This window comes from Phascolarctos cinereus, unplaced genomic scaffold (assembly GCF_003287225.1).
Source record: "Phascolarctos cinereus isolate Bilbo 61053 unplaced genomic scaffold, phaCin_HiC Scaffold_2;HRSCAF=192, whole genome shotgun sequence".
Lineage (NCBI taxonomy): Eukaryota > Metazoa > Chordata > Mammalia > Diprotodontia > Phascolarctidae > Phascolarctos > Phascolarctos cinereus.
Window position 1 is genome coordinate 220,450,418 of NW_027555625.1, and position 21,274 is coordinate 220,471,691.

Sequence of the window (21,274 nt, forward strand, 5' to 3'; positions counted from 1 at the left end):
ATTAATTAAGTGCAAGTGGAAAGCAGGTCCTTTATTACAATTATTTACATCACATTCTGGGTTAGTTTTCCTGTGGTTTTAGGAAGGAAAGATAATTGTCACCCCGGGCTTGTTAGCTTCAATCACACAAACTGCTGGAGAAAGAGGAAAACTAATGTTGGTAAAGGGGTGGTGGGGTGAAAAAATCAAAAACAGAATGGGAGGTAGAAAAAAACAAGGGTGGCCTAAAGTGTATACATATATAATTCTACCGAGACTCAGCCCCGAGTTTATTTTTTCCTTACCTGTCCTAAACCCAGACTTTCCTCGATGTCTGGATTTCTTGCTCCAAAAGCTGTTCACTTTCTTGCCTTCTCCCTTTGGGGAATTCAGGTTCTTCTAGTTCCTGAAGCTATAAAATAGTAGGGTTAGGGCCTTGGCCTAGGCCCAAGTTCTGAATCAACTCCTGAGTTCAGAAACGCCCCTGCCTGCCCTTTCTTGGCAGCTCCTTCCTCCTTTTTTTTTTTTTTTTTTACCTGTTGCAGTAGTCCTTCCTCCCCACAGGGCTGGAATCCCCGAAGGGCTAGTGCAGCCCCACAGCAGTATCCAGACAAAGCAGCCTCGGCTGCAGCCATGAGCATAGACGGGAGCCAGAGAGCCAGAGCTGTCTCCTAGAAGGCAGAGGGGAGGGGGAACGGCCAGAGAAGCGTTCTGAGCTGGGCATTGGGAAAAGAATGGAAGGATGGATTCAGACTTTGGAAGACGCTTACGTAAATTCGGGTGGGGTCGAAAGGGCAGTCGTCAGCGGCTGCCAATGGGTCGGAGAGACTCTGGTAGCACTGGGCAAGAAGGCGTCGGCCTCCGTTGGCCACAGTCATCGAGAACGCCAGGAGCAGTCCCAGGGAACAGGCGGCAGACAGGAGCAGGTTCAGCAAGGACACGGCCAGCAAGGCCCAGTGCTGGGGGCGGGGCAGACAGTTAATGGCTCTCCCCCCACCCACACGGGGCGGCCAGTCGGCCGCCGCTAGAATGGGGCCCGGCACCGATTCGGCCTCGGGCAGCCCCCAGCCCCGCCCCGCCTCTCCCGCTCGGCCTCACCAGCTTAGCCAGGAAGAGGTTCCTGGAGGCCAGTAGCGCCACGAGTCCCGCGGCCACGCTCTGGGGAGACAAAGGGCTCGGAGGTGAGCTCGGGATGCCGGCCGGCCCCACCAGCCCGGCCTGGCCCGCCCGGCTCGCGGCTCACCAGAAGGCCCGAGCCCACGGAGACGATGTTTGCCGTGGTGTACTCGGGCGTGATGCCTCCGCCGGGGTTCGCCACGTGCCGCAGGACGGTGCCGTGAAGCACTGCTCCCACCAACAAGTTCACGTGGCCCACCAGGATCAAGGCAAGGCCGGTGCGCATGAGCCGGCGAGGACCCTGGGCCGCATCTGCAAAGGACAGTCCAGGAGCGGGGGGGGTACAGAAGGGCCCCAAGATGAGAGGGAGCTCAATCGGCAGCCCACGAGCCGAGGAAGCACACCACCCCTCCCTGAGGAAGTTACCGAATTGGCAGCGGCGGCCACAGCACATCCTGCTTGGAGCGCCGCCGGCCAGTCAGCCTTCCTGTACACCTGAGCCTGGCCTGGCCCCGCCTCGCCCCGCCCCGCCCGGCGCTCTCTAGTCCCGCCCCTCTACCTGCGCCCGACACGCCCCCTGCTCTCTGGTCCCGCCCCTCTCTCTACCCGCGCCCCAGCCACGCCCCTTGCTCTCTGAGGGCCTACAGCGCCCCCTCTAGGAGAAGGCGCGAAGAAAGAGGCGCAGACATTAGCAAAAGTAGACTTTATTACAGCAGCAACTGAGTCACACAGCCCCAAGGGGCCACACTGCAGCACCCTCCCACCTCTCCAAACCAGTCCTCCCTAGCGGGATTGTGTAATCAGCTTCCTCTGCCCCAACGTCTTTCCAGCACAGGCTGGGCAGGCTCAGGGAAGCTGGCGAAATGCCTGAAGGCAAATCAGCCACTCTAATGCCCCCCTCAAGGCGCAAGAGCAGCTGAGTACCCCCGGCTCAGTTCTGTGCAAAACAAGTAAACAAAGTGCAGGGGAAGAGGAAGAAAAAGGGAAGGGGAGTGATGATGCTCAAAACCAGAGCCTTCCACCTCCCTCTTAAATAATAAGGGGAGAGGGAGCTCCACTGGGTAATACTGACTCCCAGAGGGGAGGGGGGGCAAGAAGGGGCTGCAGCAGGTCTGATGACAGTCACAGCCCAGGGCATAAGAGTAAGCACTAGGAAGAGACGGTGACAGCAGCTGAGTTGAGGGTGCTGTTCCTGGCAAAATTGAACTTGTTTAGAGTCTCCTCCAGCAGAGAGGTCAGTCGACTCTGGTCAGCCTGAAGAGGGAGAAGCCAAGGTGAGGTCTGAAGTAAGGGGGTGATAGGTCAAAATGACTCCAGGAAAAAGGCAAGAAAACCTCACCTCACTGATGAAGCCCAACTGCACTAGCTCTGCAGCCAATTCTGGGATGTTTTCATCTATTAGTGGCAGAGAAAAAATGTTAAGACATTATTATGGAGGTGAACTGAAAACATGTCTATGAGGGCCAAAGAACATGCAACCCTAAAATTTCTCAAGCATAAGACTGGTTAAACTGGCTGGGGAGAAAGTTATCCTTCCTCCCATAATCCCAATAAGAGGCTAAAGATGCCTTTGTAGTATTTCCCATTTACCCAGAATGAACCTTGCCACCTTTCCCACCCAGGATTGAATCTCTCAAAAGGCAAAGATGACAGCTCCATTTCCTGAGTCTGGGAGAAGATAGGTATGGATGGAAAAGGAAGCCATACTCACTCGGCAGCAAATCACAACTCAAATGCCGATTCAATTTGTCCTCAAGTTTGAGCAGGAGTGTCAGCTGAAATACAGCAAAGTCAGGAAAGGGAAGAAGCCCAATGCCCCTCATCCTACCCTAGTCCCCAGCAGCTCTGTCCCCTGGGACTCACATGGTGTTTGACTCCTTCCTCTACTGATTCAATGTTGCACTGCATCAGCACCACCTGAAGGGAGAAGTGTTAAGACAGCCTCTTTATCTCTGAAAGCCTCTCTCTGGGACCTTACCCGGGACATATGACTTACTCCAGGGGAGATAGGCCATCTGTCTTTTAGTATGTGAAGGGCTGTCATACATAAAAATGTCAAAACCTCAAAAGGGCAGACCTAGGAAGAAGGGGTGTTACAGCTTGCCAACTTCCTAATGATTATAGAGCCATCCAAAATGGGCTTTGGAGTTAGACTACATGAGCTGTGAAGTACCTTACAACGGAAAATCTGTAATTCTAACATGTCAATTGAGATTCTCTAATTTCTTATAAAATACAAAGATATTTCTATTTCACAAATCACCTTTACCTTCCAGATAGAAGAGCTGACATTCATATAATACTTTACCTAAATGTCATTTGAGTCTTATAAAAACCATTCTGTGAGATGAGGAAACTGAGGTTTCATAGAGATGAAGTGACATGCCCAAAGTCACAATAAGTGGCAAAGCCAGATTTAAAACCTAGAACTTGTAACTCTAAATCCAATGGCTGGACCATCTCAACCCCATATGGGGTCAAGACCTACAGTTTATATGCCCAAAGGGCTATAAAAATGTGCATACCCTTTGACCCAGCAATAAGCACTCCTTGGGCTATATCCAAGAGAGATCACACAAATGGACCCACATGTACAAAAATATTTATAGCAGCTCTTTTTGTGGTGGCAAAGAATTGGAAATTGAGAGGATGCCCATCAATTGAGGAATGGCTGAACCAGCTGTGGTATATGAACTGGAATACTATGAAATGGAATACTATTTTATTATAAGAAATGATGAACAGGCTGACTTCAGAAAAACCTGGAAAGACTTGTATAGTCTGATGCTGAGTGAAATGAACAGAACCAGGAGAACACTGTACACAGTAACAGCCACGTTGTGAGATAACTAATGTTGATAGACTTAACCCTTCTCAGCAATACAAGGATCTAAGACATCTCCAAAGGCCTCATGATGGAAAATTCTATCCACATCCAAAGAAAGAACTATGGAGTTTGAATGCAGATTGAAGCATACTATTTGCTATTTTTTTCTTCTGTTGTGTTTTGTTTCCTCCTATTGGTTCTAATTCTTACGTACAACATCACTAATGTGAAAATATGTTTAACAGGAATATATACGTATAGCCTATATCATATATATAGCTGTCTTGGGGCGGGAGGTAAAGAGGGAGGGGGAGAAAAATTTTAAACTCAAGAGCTTATGGAAGTGATTGTTAATAATTCAAAATAAATAAATTTTATATATATATATATATATATATATATATATATATATACATATATATATATATTTATGTAAAAAAGACCTACAGTTTAAGAATTGCTAAAGGGGTCTCGAGTGGAAAAAAGTTTAAGAAGCCCTGGACTATACCACACATGTACTCTTGGCTGTTCCTCACTTTTCGAGTCTCTACTTCAGCTGGCTCAGGTGTTGGAGTCTTCACAGATGGGGGCACTACAGGTGAAGTCACCTCCTCTTGTTGGGGCTGCTGGGGCCGAGGTAGCCCAAAGGCCGTTAGAGGATAGATCCCATTTCTAGAGTGAGATTAAGTATATTAAACAAGGATTCCAGAAGGTCTGACTGGCTCCCCATGGCCCTGCTTCCCCAGAGATACTGTCTTTTCCCCACTCACCTTACATCTTCAAGGAACTTATCCAGTTCCAGAGCTGGTGACTGAGAATACCTTGAGAAAAAAGGAAAAAAGGGAAAGGCAAAGTTATTCACTCAAATACAACTATTTTTGTGAAACATTTCATGATACTTAGAAAATCCCTTTTTTAGCCTCCACACCTAAACCCAACTAGACAATTTAGAGACATTCAGACAGCTTGTAGGCAAAATAGAATGCCTATTTACCATGCACTCCCACTATCCCCCACACCTGGAATGAATTCCTTCCTTGCAATCTTCTGTGCCTCTGAGGCCCCTTCTATCAAGGCCCAAGCCAGCTGCTACCTTCCTCCGTGAAGTTTTCTCTCTCATACCCACCCAGAGGTGAAAATGATTTCTCTCTCTTCAAATCTTTCATTGTGCCTTTACATGGACCTAGTCCTTTCTATTCTCTCATTTCAGTTAAATCTTTTTGTATATGTCTCTCCTCTCTTGTTTCATTAGACTGGAAATTCCATTGTCTGAAATTGTTGTACTGATCTTTGTAACCACAGCACTACACAGCATCTTACATCTTGGTGCTAAACTACTTTCAACACCTTAGTTACTCACAGGGTTCGATAAAGTTCCCTCCCAGGTCCTGGAGGGATTTCTGCCAGGACAGCATTGGTGTCCATGTTCTTGGTGATCTCCTCCAGAGCATTTTCTGGTATGAGGTCTGAAGGACATGGACAGGTAAGTCAGAGTGGAAAGTTATAGGAGGTATAAGAAGCAAAGACATCAAAAAAGGCTTTTCTTCCCCAAAAGAGTCATAAGGATAACAAACTTGGGGGGAGAGCAAGAAGGTGGTATTAAATTGTCACATACTGGGACCCCATAATGCTATGGGTAGAGATGAGGAGTTGTGTGGAACAAAACAATCCCTTGGGGGAAGAAGAGAAAGTCATGATGATGTCATAGTGGCACAGCTATAGAGGCACTAAAGTAAAAGGAAACGAAGCAAAACTTACGTTGATGTCCCACAATGCAGTGCGCAGCAAGCAGTTTGAGTGAGGGCACCTCAAACAGTGCAGGGTGGAAAAGTAGTTCTCTGGCTGTAGGTCGACGAGCAGGCTCAGGTTGCAGGCATTTCTGAATGAACTCCTGAAGAACGGAGGGAGTTAGGCTGTCTGTTCACGCTCCCTTCTTTTCTGGTTTCCAGCCCCAAGATTTCTCAACAAGTTCCATTTCTTATATCCCTTTGCAGTCAAGTCTCAAAAGCTCATTCCTCCACCATCCCTCAATAAACTCATTCTTCTTAGTTGACTCCCAAATTCTATGAATCTCACCTTTCAAATTCTTAGAAATGTTCTTGCTATTTCATGTTCCTCTCCTAGATCCCTTCTTGATCTACACTTAGCTGGTTTTCACCTTTTATAGAAAACTTATCTTCTTTAAGATCTCCAATCATCTTTTTAGCACCAAGTTCAAAGGTCTATTTATAGTTGATCCATCTATCTAACTGAAACTGACGTTGGTAAAGGTTAGAAAAAGAAATAGATTATGAGACAAAAGCCTGTCTTCTTCAGTAGTTTCCCTACCCAACTTCTCTATATTGGTCAGACACCAATCCTATTTTCCAATCTTGAGACCTTGAATTAACATCAATATTTTTTGTCCTAAAATTCCATTAATCAAATCCCATGCTATTCCTTATATAGACTTCCTCTAAAAGGCAAACTTCTTTTTAAATCTCTGGCAGGCACTGCCTTGCCTGTGTTGGCTGAACTGAACATCCTCATTCCAATGCCACTATTCAACACTGAAATTATCCCTGGTTCTCTATCTGATCCACATTCTAATCTATCAATCATATCACATCATATCACATCAGTCTATCCTTATATTCCTCATCTCTGGTTTCTATATACCATTCACCTACTGAATTCCTCATGGTTGGCCTTCCTCTATGTCTGCTCCTTTCTAGTCCACCTCCACACCTCATCTCTGCCATTATTCCTCTCCATCTACCAAAGCACACCCTTCCTATTAAACTCTAAGACAGTGTGAGATCTATCCAAGTGGGTAGGTACACTAAATAGCAGAATTATGGGAAGGAATTCTGGAAATAGGAAGCTGACAGTAGGTGGTACAGTGGCTAGAGTGATAGACTTGGAGTAAGAAAAACTTGAGTTCTAGTCTAACCTCAGACATTTACCTAGGTGGAAGACCCTGGGAAAGTCACCTAATCTGTCTCAGCCTCAGCTTCCCCATATGTAAAATGGGGATAAGAACAGTATCTACCTCTTAGTTTTGAGGATCAAATGAGATACAAGTTAAAGCACTTCATAAATGTGCTTATGTGAAAAGACTGCTATTAGTAGTTATTATCAAAGAACACAATGTCTCTGGAGTCAGAGAACCTGGTTTAAATCCTGTCTCTGATGCCTACTACCTATGTGAATTTAGGCAAGTCAATTTACCAGTGTTCTCAGTTTCCTTATATGTAAAATGAGAGAGTCACATGAAATGGCCTCTTCTAGCTATAAAGCTATGCCCATGACTGGGGCAGAAAACGGATTAAGAGTAATGATCTTGAAGTTGCTCACCCTCTGAAGTGGGTCCTCCAGGAGCTGGATGGCACTACTGATGGCCTCCTGTGGCACATAAGACGACTCTCCATTTCCCTGAATCTCCAGCACTGCCATCTGGGGTAGTGTAACAAAACAGAAAAAAGATGCTGCCTAAAGACCTACATGTTACAATATTACCCACAGGCCTCAGGAGACTGCCTGACCCTCATCCATTTTCTCCTCCCATTTTCCCTCATCTTATCCCTTATGGAATCCTCACCTCCAATGCACACATGCCGAAGGAGTAGATGTCCACTGCTGTTGTCACATTAGTGACTTCTGAGAAAGAGACAAAGCTCAGCATGGATAAAATAGAAGGATAAAGGAAACCCGAATTTGTTCTCTATGTGGACTAGGACTAGAAATCTTACTTCTTGTATGCCAATAAGTCAAATGGAAAAGGGCTTCTGGGATAGGAAGTTAGGGGCTGGAAGTACAAGGGAATAAGATCCCTCACCTCCGTACTCGGGGGCAAAGAAGTGTAGATTCTTCTGTTCTTCCCGACAAGTCTTCACATGATTGTTAATGGTGTCAGGAGCCACTGGGAGTGGGAAATGCATCTTCAATTTGGTGGTCATCAAGAATGCACAGCTCCAACCCAGACAAATCCCAGCGTTCACTTTTGAGTCCCACTCCCAGTCCACTTACCTACCTACCCTGAACTATCACACAGGTATATCCCCTTCTCTCAGTCCTACTGGTCCTGTCCCCACTGACAATATAGACACAAAGGCATCACAGCCATATGAGACCTTGGGTTGGTCAGTGGTCAGGTCTTCTAAGGAAAAGCCTTCTACCAAGGGCCCTCCCACCTCCCTAAAATAATAGGCTAACTTGCCTATGTCCACCCCACCCCCAAATCTCAATGTTCTCTAAGTCTGGTGTTGATTGTGCCTTGATTTCTTCCTCCCACCCACTCCACTGTTCTGTAGTTTCTAGCTTAAGCTGCCAACATGGGAGAGTAGGAAGCCCATTTTGCTCCCTTTGTGTCAATGTGGGGACCTTGAGAGTTTTGCTGAAAAAAAAAAGGCAGGAAATGCCAATGCATGACAAAGTGTATAGCTTTCTTCTTACTCCCCCTCAGCTGACACTCCAAAGAAACTGAAGTCCAGAAGCGAGCTGACAACCTTGAATAATGATCCCACCTTTAACCTAGCCTATTTCTTATACTCCGGCCCCCAAAAGTATCCCTCTGCCCTTCACCCTTCCCCCAATTTCCCAAGATCCTGCCTGCCACAGGACTGAGTGAGGAACCAGGGCTGGGCCCATTTTTGGAGTCACTCAGGTCAGAAGACAATGGCCACAAGTCACAGAGAAGCTGGGGAGCACAGCATGGTTTAGAAGGGACCAACCTGATGAGGGGGTCTGAGGAATGTAAGGGGTAGGTGGCCAGCCACACAAAGTCCACAGGGAATAAGCAAGTTATGAATAGGGTAAGCAAATACATGACTAATGCGGGCGAAGTAACTAAGCAGGCATAAGGGTAGTAGGGAATAGGTGCTTGCTCCATCACTGCATGCTTTGGGTCACCAGCCCCAAAGGGAGCAAGGGGAGCACAGACAGACCCCAGGTGGGGCAGAGAGAGCTCTCACCATTAGCAAAAATCCTATGAAAGACTGTTGGGAACAGAGCAGCCCGTAAGCGGGAGGGAGGAAAACAGAGAGAAGTCATGAGCGATGGAGCGGCCAAGCCCCAGACGAATGGACACACAAACAGCACACCAACACGGCACACAGAAATGCAATACACTGCACACAAATACATAGCACGTGGACAGCACTCACAGCAGGCACAGTCTGGAACCTCTTCTGGCAGGGCTTGCAAGGCCCCACTGTCTAGGTATATACCAGCCCCTCCCCATTCTAAACAGATACCACCCTCATTACCTAGTCTTTCCCAAACTGTCTGTTAAATTCCACCCACCCAAGCTGAGGCTCTAATTCCGCCAAAAAAAGCTCTAGCTCAAAATTACATTATGATTCTCCCTTAAATGGACTCTCTCTCTGCTTATCCTACCCATGATCTACCTTCCAGCTTAATTTGTACCTTTTTCCCCCATTTCAAGAGTTTTCTTTGCTCTCTTCCTATTTTTCACCTTAGCCCATAATTCCCATGTTCCCCTGCCACTCCCCTGACCTGAACCTCAGCCTCCCCCTCACCAGAGCCAATCTTGATGAGTCCATTGTGCTGGATGAAGATGGTGTCACAGGTCAGGTTCCCATGGATGATTGGGGGGTCACAGGAGTGCAGGTAGCTGTGGGGGCACTGGGCTGTTAGAGGGGCTACTAGAAAACTAGGGAAAGGGCAACCCAGGGAATAAAGGACCTAGCATGAAAAGCCCTGCTGGTTATTATACAAGGTGCCCCCACACTCTGGGTTTTTCACCATGCCAAATGCTTTAGGTAATTGGAAAAGTACTATAAAAGAGGTAGGAGATGGTGTTATGCCTGGAGAACTAAAAATAATTTGTTAAGGATGACCCACTATCATCCAGACATAGGATTACATAGCTAATGGGAAGTGGGAAAAGGCAAAGAACAATGCCTTGCAATCTACAAGTTGAAACTAACAAGGAACAACTTACCTAAGAGCAGAGAGAATCTGTGTACACCACCGCTTCCAAGCCTAGAAGACAGGACAGACCAGGTATAAGAAGTAACCCAATAATTTATCCCTAATAACTCAAACCAGGGACCTTTCTCTCTCCCCTCCATACTTAATGTCTCACCCCCCACCAACACCAGGGTCAATATAACATTCTCCAAACTTCAAACCCATCCCAGCTCTCTGCCTACTTTCTGCCCACACCTTTTCATTCATGGTCTTATGGTTCTTCTTTGTCTTCTTCAGAAACTGCTTCAGACTCCCAGATGACATGTATTCTGTGATAAAAATCACCTGAGGGGTAATTTTTTTAAAAAAAGCACAGTGAAAACTTATGAGAGGAAGAATTCCTCACTATTTTGTGGTCTACAAATCAGTTACGGGAAGGCAATCCAGGTAAAAAATAAAATAAAATCACTTATCTTTGTTAAATCATTTGTTGAGTTTTTGCTCCTTTGGTTTGGAAGAGCAATTAAAGATTGCAGAGAAGTAAGTCTTTTTTTGTGTTGGGGGTGGGAGGGAGGATAGGGAGCAAAAGTGACAACTATTGGCCTTGGAAAAGCCCTCATCTTTATACAAATAATAGGTAAGGAGGTCATGGCCCTGCTTCCCACTCCACAGAACTGCTCCTCACTTTCAATCCCTCCCCACCTTCACACCTACTGATCCCAGTTCTGTTTCCAAGCTATCTTGTTCTCATCTGTAGAGGTAGAAAAAGAGACAGGAACTGCTCATCTTCTTGCACTACTAGGGTTAGGAGAATTCAGGAACAGATTTCTTACCCTGGCCTTGTTCTCCTTAACGTCAGCCCAATACTTGTGGAATTTAACAATGTTGAGATGTTCCAGCTGAATCAAATTATCAAATACAGCACGAACTTTTTCCTGCAGGCAGGGGACAGTACAGTGTAATTCAGGAAACCATCTTATAGATTATTACACTCTACCTCTTTTCTTCACTTTTCACACCCTCTTCCTCAGATTGTCCTAATTCCAAAGCTATCCCCTCTCCCCACAGCCAGCTCCCCAACACCAATTCCACAGATGCTAAGACACTTTCCTTCAAGCCCTCTTTCTTCTCAATTCTGTTCACTATCACGCACCTCCTGAAGTTTGTAGTTCTTTCGCTCAGAGAATTGCACTTCATTCCATACAACTTCCACACCCTCCTCTGTATCCATTGCTAGGTAAGCACTATCAATGCCTGGAACATTCCGCTGGTTCACCTGGTGATGACAACTCCAAATGAGAAGAAGTTAAAATAGCTTCACACCAACCTAAACATACCTTCTCCAGTTGGGAAAGCAGTAAAAAGTTTTGCAACCTCACAGCACTTATACATATTCGAGCTATCATTTGTTTATTAGTGTTCATCCACACAGGGGGAAAGATGTATATCACATTCAACCTACACATCCATCTCCTTCCACTTATGGTAAGCTAACTATCTATCCTACCTATTTAGTCAAGTCCTATGAGACTCCTTTACCCAGCTTTTTTGCTATTATCCTCCCTTCACCATTCTCCAAAACACCCTTATGAGTTCACCTCTTCTCTCCTCTTCTGCCAACGCCCACAAGGTGACTCTTCCAGGATCTCAGACTCATCTTCACTCTCTTCCTCTTCCTCTGGAGAAACAGCTGAAGCTGTGGAGGTCACTGGAGGTGACACAGAAGTCAACCCTGGGGCTGAAGATGAGGATTCTGCCTTTGGATCTGAACCACTGCTGGGTGCTGTTTGGGTCTCCCCCTCTGACATGCTGGAATGAACACTTAGGTCTGCAAAGATTGTGAAGTGGGAACTCTAAGAATAGATCCACAGACACCTTATTCCACAAATCCCAATTCCCCCATAAATCAAGGAAAAAAGCAGATACTTCCACATAGTCCTCCCTAATTTTCCCAACTCTAATTCCAAAGTTAAAACCAATCCTACTCCATAATGTATTCAAGCTCCTTTTTTTCTAAGCCATTTAAGTGTTCTTATAACACTAGAAAAGAAAAGCTAGGAGCTGTCACTGCAGCTGAATTTGGATGGGGATCCAGAGAGCAATACACAAAGGATTATAGCAGCTTTATCTTCCACACTCAATCAGTGACTCCTCAAACCAAATCAAGTGACAGAATGGTAGGGTTTGAGTTCTTCTCAAGAGCAATAAAATCTTCTGGAACTTTCTTTACCACCCTCACCTCTACTTATTTGTGCTCACTAATGAGATTTCATGGGAAAGACAGGACTGATCAACCTTACTAGTTACAGTCACTCACACTCTACTTAGCCTAGGTGGGATGATGGTTCCAGGCAACAAGCCCTACTGTCTCATGGGCAATTAGAGTGTAGTCTCATGAGTGAGGCTGGAGGTGCACCCTAGGTGATATCCATTGTGTATAGAGAGATCCAGCAATATAATGCTCCCATTCAAACTCCACTCACCCTGCCCTAAGTAAGGACAGACCTGGGACACCCTATTCCAACTCTCTAGATAGGAATAATATTAGTATTCTAGAACTAGGGCTGGTCCTCTCATTAAATATGTCTCCCACTCAAAGGACTAGTACAGCCAGTTCATGAAGAAACTCATCCATAAAGCCAGGTGACTGGTAGTTCAATGATCTCATCCCTGATGACCTCACCTTGTCCTGTGATGTCAGTGTGGCATACATGGGTGTTGCTCAAAAACATCACATCATTCACATATCCAATGAGATGTCAACCTCAGGCAGTACATCTGGCCAGGAACAGCCTACTCAGGGACCTCAGGATCTAGGTGTAGAGCTAAATCTATTTCCTGTCTATTCAAAATACCTTGTAAAGATTTGACTATTCATTAGTGTTCCACCCCAAAGCATATGGTCTCCAGTTTTTTGGTACATGGGGATGTTCATAAGTCTCCATTCTAAATGCTTCAACAAATTCCAACTATCAATATCCTCTGAATCCCTGAATGAGATATGGAGGTTTCTCTTTGAAATTCATACGATGCTTCAAAATTCATAGTGGCCTAGTTCCTATGTGCACCAGCAGTAGGATAGTATAATTTACTTTTCTGTCTACATATTGTTTCCCCCAAATAGAATGTAAGTTCCTTGAGGGATAGGATTGTTTTGTTTTTGTCTTTGTAATCCCCAGTGCTAAAAGTAGCACACAGTTAAGTGTTTTAATAAAAATAATTGTTAAATGAATGACTAGGGGCTGCTAGGTGGTGCAGTGGATAGATACAGCGCTGGCCCTGAAGTCAGGAGGACCTGAGTTCAAAATCCAGCCTCAGACCAAACACTTAAACACTTACTAGCTGTGTGACCCCGGGCAAGTCACTTAACCCCAATAGCCTAAAAAAAATATGAATGATACCTAACTTTAAATTACAGGAAAGTGACTTATTCAGTAAAAAGATTCCTAACTTCTAAACTTCAACTTTTCCAGAGAAAATAGTCACTATTAAATAGATTCCATACCCTTGAAATTAAACATTGAAAAGAACGTAGACCCAGAGTGATGACACAGAACTTGTACAGACTGAAAGTGCTATCCACAAAGCAAATATGCTACTGCTTATAATGGTTATGAATTTTTAAAAGCCTAGACTGAATCTATTCCACATCTTTTTAGAAAGCAGACCACTATGAATATATATTCAATCCCAATCTGATATCCTTTCTTTTTAATATCACAAACTAACAAAAATGGCAGTAAAACAAAGATACTCTTCCTAATACCATTATTTAGTTCTTTGTCTATCATTCCTTTAAGGTGAAATAAGGAAGAATTTTCAGAAGCTGAGCATTGTCAGGATTATTAGGGACTGTATAATTTTTCTGTCTAGTTTACCCCAAGTGACTGATTTCTTCAGGGGTTTGGGCATGAAGGATCATTCTCTTTCCTCTTTCTCTGAAATGAAACTTTAAAAATGAACACGTTCTCCCACTTTCACCTTTGAAAAGATTAAGATAAGGAAAGCCTTATGAGTCATTCTTATAAGTGATCTTATCTCTCAGGATATAGGAAACAACTTATCTTCACCTTCCAGTGGGGTTATTAATTAGCAAAATTTGATAAATTTACTTCTCAAATCCTTGGCTTAGTTAGACCTACTCTACTCTGTTAAGCCTGAATCTTTTTCTAGAAATGAGCTCTAAAATCATTCTTAGCAATAAACATGATTGGTTACTATGAAGTTTTCAAGGGCCAGTTACTTCTAGAAAAGCAAAACAGTTAAGTTACTGCTTGAGGAGTAATGGTAGAAAAGTATGATTTTCAGGTAGGTATCAAAAGGACTCTTTGCCTACAGAATTCACATGCCAGAAACCCACAGAGACAATGAGGATATAAGTAGATTCCTCCGGCTTAACACAGTAAAGCAAGACAGAATGAAAAGTCATAGCCAATGCCTCAGTAATGATAACCATGCTCTTATAGATTTTTTCTTTCTAGATGTGGTATCCAAGATTCTAGTATCAATATCAATCCATTCAACAAGCATTTATTAAAACATCTGTTATAGTGATAACAAAGACAAAAAGGAACTGAGTCTTTCCTTAATGAGTTTATAATCTCTTTGGGAAACTATAAATACACACAGAAAATATATAAAAATTAAGTGCAAAGAAAAGTGGGGAGGGAGGTAAGAGGGGGAGAGCATGAACAGCTGGGATGAGGATCTGAGATCCTCCTCCAGGGAGTCACTTAAGAATACCTGTACCGGAAAGGGGACCCAGGTCATGGCCTTGACCTACTATACAAAGAACCCCTGCCAGGTTGTTGTTGTTTGTCCTTCCTTCTCTAAGAGGGCCACGATAGGAAGGTGATGCCACGACTTGCAAGTGAACTGGACTTAAGTTAGGGAGGGGCTGTGCAAAGTCACCAGCCTCATTATCTCCTCCGGGGCCATCTGGGTCCAGTGGCAAGCTATATAGATCAGGACGACTGCAGATGGCCCCCACAAAGAAGCCCAGCCGGGCCAAGGAAGGAAGAATAGACTTCTACCTCAATACTGCCCTCTACCCACATCCTCACCAAAACAGGGTGGAGGGGGAGTGGCGGTGGAGATCAGGAGTGGAAAAGAACCGCTGCAAAATTCTACCAGAGTGCCTGCATCGTAAATCCCCAAGCTTCTGACACAACGTAGGCGCTTAATAAATGCTTATTAATGGAGAGATTGCTACCGAAAAATCTTAGCACAACTCTATGGCGTTGGACAGCCACTGTTTAGGTGAGTGTTGCCGGCTGGGCGCCAAGAGAGCAAAGCTAGGGCAGGTCCGAGTTCTCCTCTCCAACAAAAGCCCGGAGGCCCCTTGCCACCAAGAGCCCCTCGTCCGGAGCTGACCTCACCGGGGTGCGCACGGCAAAGCTGGCCCCCAACACATGCGGAACTGGTGGCCCCGAAGTGAGGGGACGAACCGGCGGGTCTCGGGACTGGCCCGCTGCCACTTCAACGGCCGCGGGACGGCGAGACTGCGGGGCTGGGCGGCCCGGGGCGTCCGTCCCACGTCACGCGGGGCTGTCAGCGGGCAGGAGGCCACGCCCACGGTCAACCAATGGTTCGAGGCCTCAGTCCCCGAAGCCCCGTAGGCCAGTTACAGCCGCGGACCAACCGTTGCAGCCGCTGGCCCTCCCTACAAGACGAGCTGCCCCTCCCGGGCCTGGGGACGGGCCGCTCCGCTACGTCGGAGCCAGGGAGAAGGCCCAAAAGCCCGGGGGCCACACACTGGGGCCGGACAGCTAGCCTGGCCCCTCCACCTCCTCTCCAGCTCCCCCACCGCACTCCCCCTCACGCCCTTCTCGCCCCTCCTCAGGCTCACTCACGTACGGGCTTCGGTCCCCTCAGCCTCCGCTGCAGGTCCGGCTCCGGTTCTGGCTCCGGTTCCGGAGGCTCTGCTCAGTTGGGCTCAGCTAGACTAGGCGCAGCTCTCTCACAGTAGCTCTCCACAGCTCAACCGAACTCTGGGCCCCGCCCTCTTCATCCGAACCAATTGGCTAGCGGCGCTGAGCCGACGCTGCAATTCTATTGGTCTAAGTGGACGACAGTGGGAGGGGAGGTGCCCCTCCTAGCCAGTCAGTGTGAGGCGTAGGCAGTTTCGTCCCACCTCCCCTCCTTTTCACGTCAGAGAGGTTTCCCCTCCTCCTCTCCCCTCCGCGCTCCAGTCAAAGAAGTTAGCCTTTTGGTCTGGTCCGTCTGGACCGGCGGCCTGCCCCTCCCCCCCCGCCCTGCCTTGCCTGCTCCTCCCTCTCTCCGCCCCTCGCCGAGTGTCAGCTGGTGTCGGATTCCACCGCAGGAAGACTGTTTACTTCCTTCGGGGGGCGATGTGGCAAGAGGTAGGCAGACAAAAGAAATTGGACGCAACCAATAGGACCGCGCGGTGTAGAGGAAGAGGATTTGGAGTAAGAGGATTTAAATTCGAATCCCGCCCCTGCTTCTTGCTTTACGGGTGACCTTCGGCTTTTAGCCTTTCCTTTTCTCGCTTTCCTCAGTTTCCTCACTTGTTAAAATAAGGTAAATTGAACCAGATGACCTCCAAGGTTGCCTTAAACTCCTCTGACAGGGAAGCCGTTGAGGGGGTCTGCGGTCTGTCAAGGATTAGAGGATATTACAGTAAATTTCTTAAAGGCACGAACTGTTTCATTTTCGTCGTTGTATCTATATCATTTAGCACAGAGCTTGGCACTTTGTAAGCGCTTAATGTGTCTTGATTAATAAATGCAAGATAAACATTGGTAAACAGCAGGACTAGAGATATGCCTACAAACCAGCCTGTAATAGACAACATATGTAAAGAAGTGCAAATAAAAGAGCCCCTCCCCCAAAACAAACAAACAAACAAACAAAAAACCAACCCAAAACCTAAGGCACAGGAAGTTTACAGCATTTACCCGGGTACACAAACCCAGGACAGGACCAGTTAGTGTACACAGACTGTGTAGGTGAGTAAAGCACAGGTTACAGGAGTAAACACTTTGGAGAAAAATGTGAATGGAGAAAATGTGTCTAACAGAAACTTACACTGTCTCGAAAGAGGAAAGAAAATGTAACGAGAGGAATGGTATGATCAGCTCTGCACAAACTGTTGCATCTGAGGAAACTAGGCACGATTAGTAAAGGCTGGGAACTAATTGTTAACAGCACTATTTTTTTTTTTTGCATGAGACAATTGGGGTTAAGTGACTTGTCCGGAGTCACACAGCTAGCAAGTGTTATGTTTGGATTTGAATTCAGGTCCTCCTGACTCCAGGGCCAGTGCTCTATCCACTGAGCCACCTAGCTGCCCCAGCAATATTAATTTTGAAAAACTAATACTCCACCACATCTTTTATCAAGAGTCAGAAGACTTTCAGTCACCAAACCCCACCATTGAAACAGGATGTCTAAATCAAGTCAACAAGCATTTATTAAGCATTTATTGTTATTTATTAAGGATTTACGTGTATGTGAAGGAAGGTACCAGGAAAGCCTTCTTGAAAAAGGTAGGACTGCAGCTAATACCTGAAGGGAGCCAGGAGGCAGAAGTGAAGAGGGAGAGCATTCGGGCATGGGGAATAGCCAATGAAAATTCACTGAGTTCAGGGGCAGCTGGGTGGCAGATAGAGCTCTGGCCTTGGAGTCAAGAGGACTTGTGTTCAAATTTGACCTCAGACTCTTGACACTGTGTGACCCTGGGCAAGTCACTTAACCTCAATTGCCTCACCAAAAAAAAAATTTCACTGAGTTTAAAGATGGAGTATCTTGTGTGAGGAATAGCAAGGAGGCCAGTGTCACTAGCTTTGTGAAGCATGTAGAGGGGAATAAAGTGTAAGAAGACTAGAAGGAAAGGGACTAGGTTATGAAGGGCTTTAAAAGCCAAGCAAAGGATTGTATATTTGATCCTGGAGGAAACCACTGGAGTTTATTGAGTAGGGATGGGTGACATGCTCTGACCCCCACCTAGGGAGCAAGGAAGTGCATTCCAAAACACCGTGATAGTTCTAAGCTGCAGAAGAGGGGAGGAAACAATCCCTAATTGAGTCACTAGTTTAGAGGTCAGTAAGGGCAAGAGTTATAACTAGAGTGGGACAAGGAGACACAGAAATGAAGGGGAGGGTTGGGGGAGGAGTACAGAAATGTAAAATAATGATTCCCAGAGACTGAATACATTCTAAATTAGTTATATTTTCATGTTGACAGTATATACATGCCTTCTATAGTATAGAAATGAGTGAATTTAGCATCTACTTAGCAAGAGTAGTGTTAAGTGGCACAGTGAGTAGAGAGTGAATAGAGTTGAAATGAGGGAAACCTAAGCTATGGGAACCTAAGCAAATCATTTTGAATTCCTGGACCTTAGTTTCTTCTCCATTTGCAAAATGAGCAGGTTGGATCTAATAGTTTGACAACTCTAAATCTATAATCCTTCAATCTTCTAGATAGATGGAACTTATTAATGACACCCATGCATGAGCCCATAATCCTAATCCTACACACAACAGAATGTTTTAATTCCTGTGTTATTTTCACATCACAAATTTCAAACAAGGATATAAAATTAATAATTCATCATGAGAAAATAATACAAGAAGTAATTGAAGCCAAGGTACCACATATACCAAAATATCCGTGGCAGCACTTCTTGTGATAGCAAAGAACTAGAAACAAAGTAGATGGCCTTCACCTGGGAATGACTAAACAATTTGTGGTACAGGAATGTAATGGAATGTTGCTGTGCTATAAAAAAATGAAAAATTCAGCAGCATGAAAAGATGAATGAACTGACTTACACTGAAGTTAGAAGAACTAGGAAAATACATACACAATGACAACAACAATGGAAATAAAAAAGAACCAAAAAATGAAATTGAACATTCTGTAATTATAATGAACTAGCTTTATTTGGAATTGAGAAAATGTACCACCCTTCTTCTTTGCCACCATAGTGAGAGACTATGGGTAATAAAAAATTTAATATACTGTTGGATTCCATTTGTATATGAAAAGTTTTTGCTGAACTGCCTTTTCTTCTTTTTAAAAACAGGCTTTGATATAGGGGATGGCTCATTGGGTGTGGGGAGACACTCAGAAATTAAGGTGATATAAAAACATTCTATCAATTTTTAAAAAGAAGTAATTAAGAGAAATTCAGGTGCCCTACTAAGTAGATTGGAAAATCCTTGAGGGCAAGGACTGTTTGATTTTTGTCTTTGTGTAACTTTGTGGTTCAGGAACCACAGCCAAAGACCCTGGTGTCACACAAACTTGATCTGATCCCAAAGGCTTGACCCAAAAAGGTCAATTTTCTTCCTTTGGCTTATTTGCTCAATGCACCTGTATTAATGCAGGGATGTTTCTGAACTGAAACAGAAACGTGTCAGGAGTCAATAGTTCCTAGGCAGGAATATTTCTCCTTTCAGCACAGAAAAGCAAACAATGGCTGTACTCCTTACAATTTCATCAGGTTGCTTAAGAAACTCACCAATTTGATCAGAGGACCATGAGAGTGCCCCCCCCCACACAATATGGCCTTGAAATACTATGTCCTCAGTAAATGTTTGTTAAATTGTCCTTAGTCTGCCCAAATGTCATCAATTTCCATCCCTCCCCACAAAATATACAGTACAAAATCCATATAATAATAGCTCATGTGTATGTAGAGCTTTATGACTTTAAAAGTGCTTTCATCACAACCCTGTGGTACTAGACAATGAAAGTATTATCCCCATTATGTAAATGAAGAAACTGAGGTCTCCAAAGGTTGTCACCTGCCTGCAATCACAAAAATAAGTTCCTAAACCCAAGTCTTCTGATTTCAAGTTCAACTTTGTTCTTCTTGCTATGCTAATGTCCTCCTGGGCCTATTGGAGAATGGCTAAACAAATTATAATATATGAATGTAATGACATGTTATTGAACCCTAAGAAATGATGAAATTAACAGTTTCAGAAGAGCCTGGAAAAATCTCTATGAACTTATACAGAGTGAAGTGAACAGAACTGGAACCATTTATGCAATAATGATAACACCACAAAAACAAACAACTTTGAAAAACTTAGAACTCTGATCAAAACAATGACTAACTGAGATCCCAGAGTACTAAAGATGAAGCATACCATCTAATTCCTGCCAGAGAGGTAATGGACTTAAAATACAGAAAATAGGACAAATACATTTATTTATTGGTGGTGTTTTGTTGTTTCAGTTGTGTCCCACTACACTTGACCCCATTTGGGGTTTTCTTGGCAAAGATACTGGAGTGGTTTGCTATTTCCTTCTCCAGCTCATTTTACACATGAGGAACTGAGGCAAACAGGGTTAAGTGACTTGCCCAGGGTCACATAGCTAGTAAGTATCTGAGACCAAATTTGAACTGAGATGAGTCTTCCAAAGACTTCAGGCCCAGTACTTTTATCCATTGCACCACCAAGCTGCCCCATATACATTTTTGGACATGGTCAATTTGGGAATTTGTTAAGCTAGACTACATATATATATATATATTTGCTATCAATTCAGAGGCAGTAGTTGGAGGGAGGGATAATAAATGCTTGTTAAAATTAATTTAAAAAACTAAGCATGAATATGGAAAAAATTGTCCAAGAGCTAGGCTTCTGTGCTCTGACCAATTAGCACTCAGGAAGAAACTGTACACTAGCTCAGGCATAGGCCACCTGACCAATTAACTCTTTTCAATATTCAAGAACATTTGAAGATTAAAGACTCCAGAAAAAGGCAGGGACTCACCTGAGCTCTCCCCCAAACCCCTCCAAATACCTTTAAAAAATGACTCTAAGCAAAGTTTAGAGCAGCAGAACCCACAAAAAGACAGAGTGAAACAAATTTCCAGCCCAAGACAACCTGGAAGGTAGACAGGAAAGGTTTGTTGCACTAGGCTGAGAGGGGAGCACAGTCCAGCACAGACTGGGCTCCAGCAAAGCCAGAGCAGGCCTCAGGGGACTGAGTCACTGGCAGCAGTGTCAGTTTCCAGAATTCTCAGCTCACAGATACCAAAGATAATTTAGAAGGTCAGCAGGAAAGGTCTGTCAGACCTGGGTGAGAAAGGAGCCCAGTCCAGCCTACACCAGCACAGCCCTGGCTCCAGCAAGCCTTGGGAGTGATTGAATAAGGAACAGCAGCAGCTGCTTCCAGAGCTTTCAGCCCACAGATAGTAAGGGAACAACTGGTCAGAAGGAGATTACAGGGGTCTCTTTGCTAGCACTGAAGCAGAGGACTCTGTTGTTTTGCCCATACTTGGATCTGGGTTGCAGTCCTGGGTGGCAGTCCTGGAGCAAGGAGGGGGCACTATCATAACAGAGCTTGCAGCCACAGTGAAGGGGAGATTCCTCCTCATAGTCCAAGGGCAGAAAAGAGTGCTTGTGGTCACTCACAGACCAGACACCTCTCCTTAGATCGTACCACCTTGGAAGAACT

The 21,274-nt window shown here is 44.9% G+C and overlaps 2 protein-coding genes across 5 annotated transcripts; both read right to left on the reverse strand.

Moving 5' to 3' along the window:
- Nucleotides 1-5: 5 nt before the first annotated feature.
- Nucleotides 6-1,631, reverse strand: KRTCAP3 (keratinocyte associated protein 3). 2 transcript variants are annotated; one of them, XM_020983814.2, is made up of 7 exons: nucleotides 1,522-1,631; nucleotides 1,223-1,407; nucleotides 1,078-1,137; nucleotides 750-938; nucleotides 516-650; nucleotides 285-391; nucleotides 6-131 (listed from the first exon to the last, which is right to left on the reverse strand). In XM_020983814.2, exons 1-6 carry the CDS (start codon nucleotides 1,547-1,549, stop codon nucleotides 290-292), a joined length of 699 nt encoding a protein of 232 aa, XP_020839473.1. In that variant the 5' UTR covers nucleotides 1,550-1,631; the 3' UTR covers nucleotides 6-131; nucleotides 285-289. The 2 variants fall into 2 exon arrangements, with proteins under 2 accessions (XP_020839473.1, XP_020839471.1); XM_020983812.2 differs by having other exon boundaries at nucleotides 6-134.
- A 152-nt stretch (nucleotides 1,632-1,783) lies between these two features.
- On the reverse strand, nucleotides 1,784-15,847 carry NRBP1 (nuclear receptor binding protein 1). Of its 3 annotated transcripts, none has more exons than XM_020983810.2 (18): nucleotides 15,692-15,847; nucleotides 11,434-11,663; nucleotides 10,989-11,111; nucleotides 10,669-10,770; nucleotides 10,091-10,180; nucleotides 9,867-9,907; nucleotides 9,442-9,536; nucleotides 7,740-7,823; nucleotides 7,503-7,561; nucleotides 7,259-7,357; nucleotides 5,681-5,813; nucleotides 5,283-5,388; nucleotides 4,693-4,743; nucleotides 4,459-4,594; nucleotides 2,959-3,012; nucleotides 2,807-2,870; nucleotides 2,435-2,490; nucleotides 1,784-2,349 (listed from the first exon to the last, which is right to left on the reverse strand). In XM_020983810.2, exons 2-18 carry the CDS (start codon nucleotides 11,641-11,643, stop codon nucleotides 2,245-2,247), a joined length of 1,608 nt encoding a protein of 535 aa, XP_020839469.1. In that variant the 5' UTR covers nucleotides 11,644-11,663; nucleotides 15,692-15,847; the 3' UTR covers nucleotides 1,784-2,244. The 3 variants fall into 3 exon arrangements, with proteins under 3 accessions (XP_020839469.1, XP_020839468.1, XP_020839470.1); XM_020983809.2 differs by having other exon boundaries at nucleotides 15,688-15,847; XM_020983811.2 differs by lacking the exon at nucleotides 15,692-15,847 and adding an exon at nucleotides 15,209-15,227.
- Between the last annotated feature and the right edge of the window lie 5,427 nt (nucleotides 15,848-21,274).

Coding starts and splice junctions, on each gene's coding strand:
- KRTCAP3 (XM_020983814.2), bottom strand. CDS start 1,549: ATGTGCTGTGGCCGCCGCTGCCAATTCG. Junction 939..1,077: donor ACCTCTTCCTGGCTAAGCTG/GTGAGGCCGAGC, acceptor CCCCGCCCCCAG/CACTGGGCCTTGCTGGCCGT. Junction 392..515: donor AGGAAGGACTACTGCAACAG/GTAAAAAAAAAA, acceptor ACTATTTTATAG/CTTCAGGAACTAGAAGAACC.
- NRBP1 (XM_020983810.2), bottom strand. CDS start 11,643: ATGTCAGAGGGGGAGACCCAAACAGCACCCAGCAGTGGTTCAGATCCA. Junction 10,181..10,668: donor TTAAGGAGAACAAGGCCAGG/GTAAGAAATCTG, acceptor ATTACCCCTCAG/GTGATTTTTATCACAGAATA. Junction 9,537..9,866: donor CAGATTCTCTCTGCTCTTAG/GTAAGTTGTTCC, acceptor GTGCCCCCACAG/CTACCTGCACTCCTGTGACC.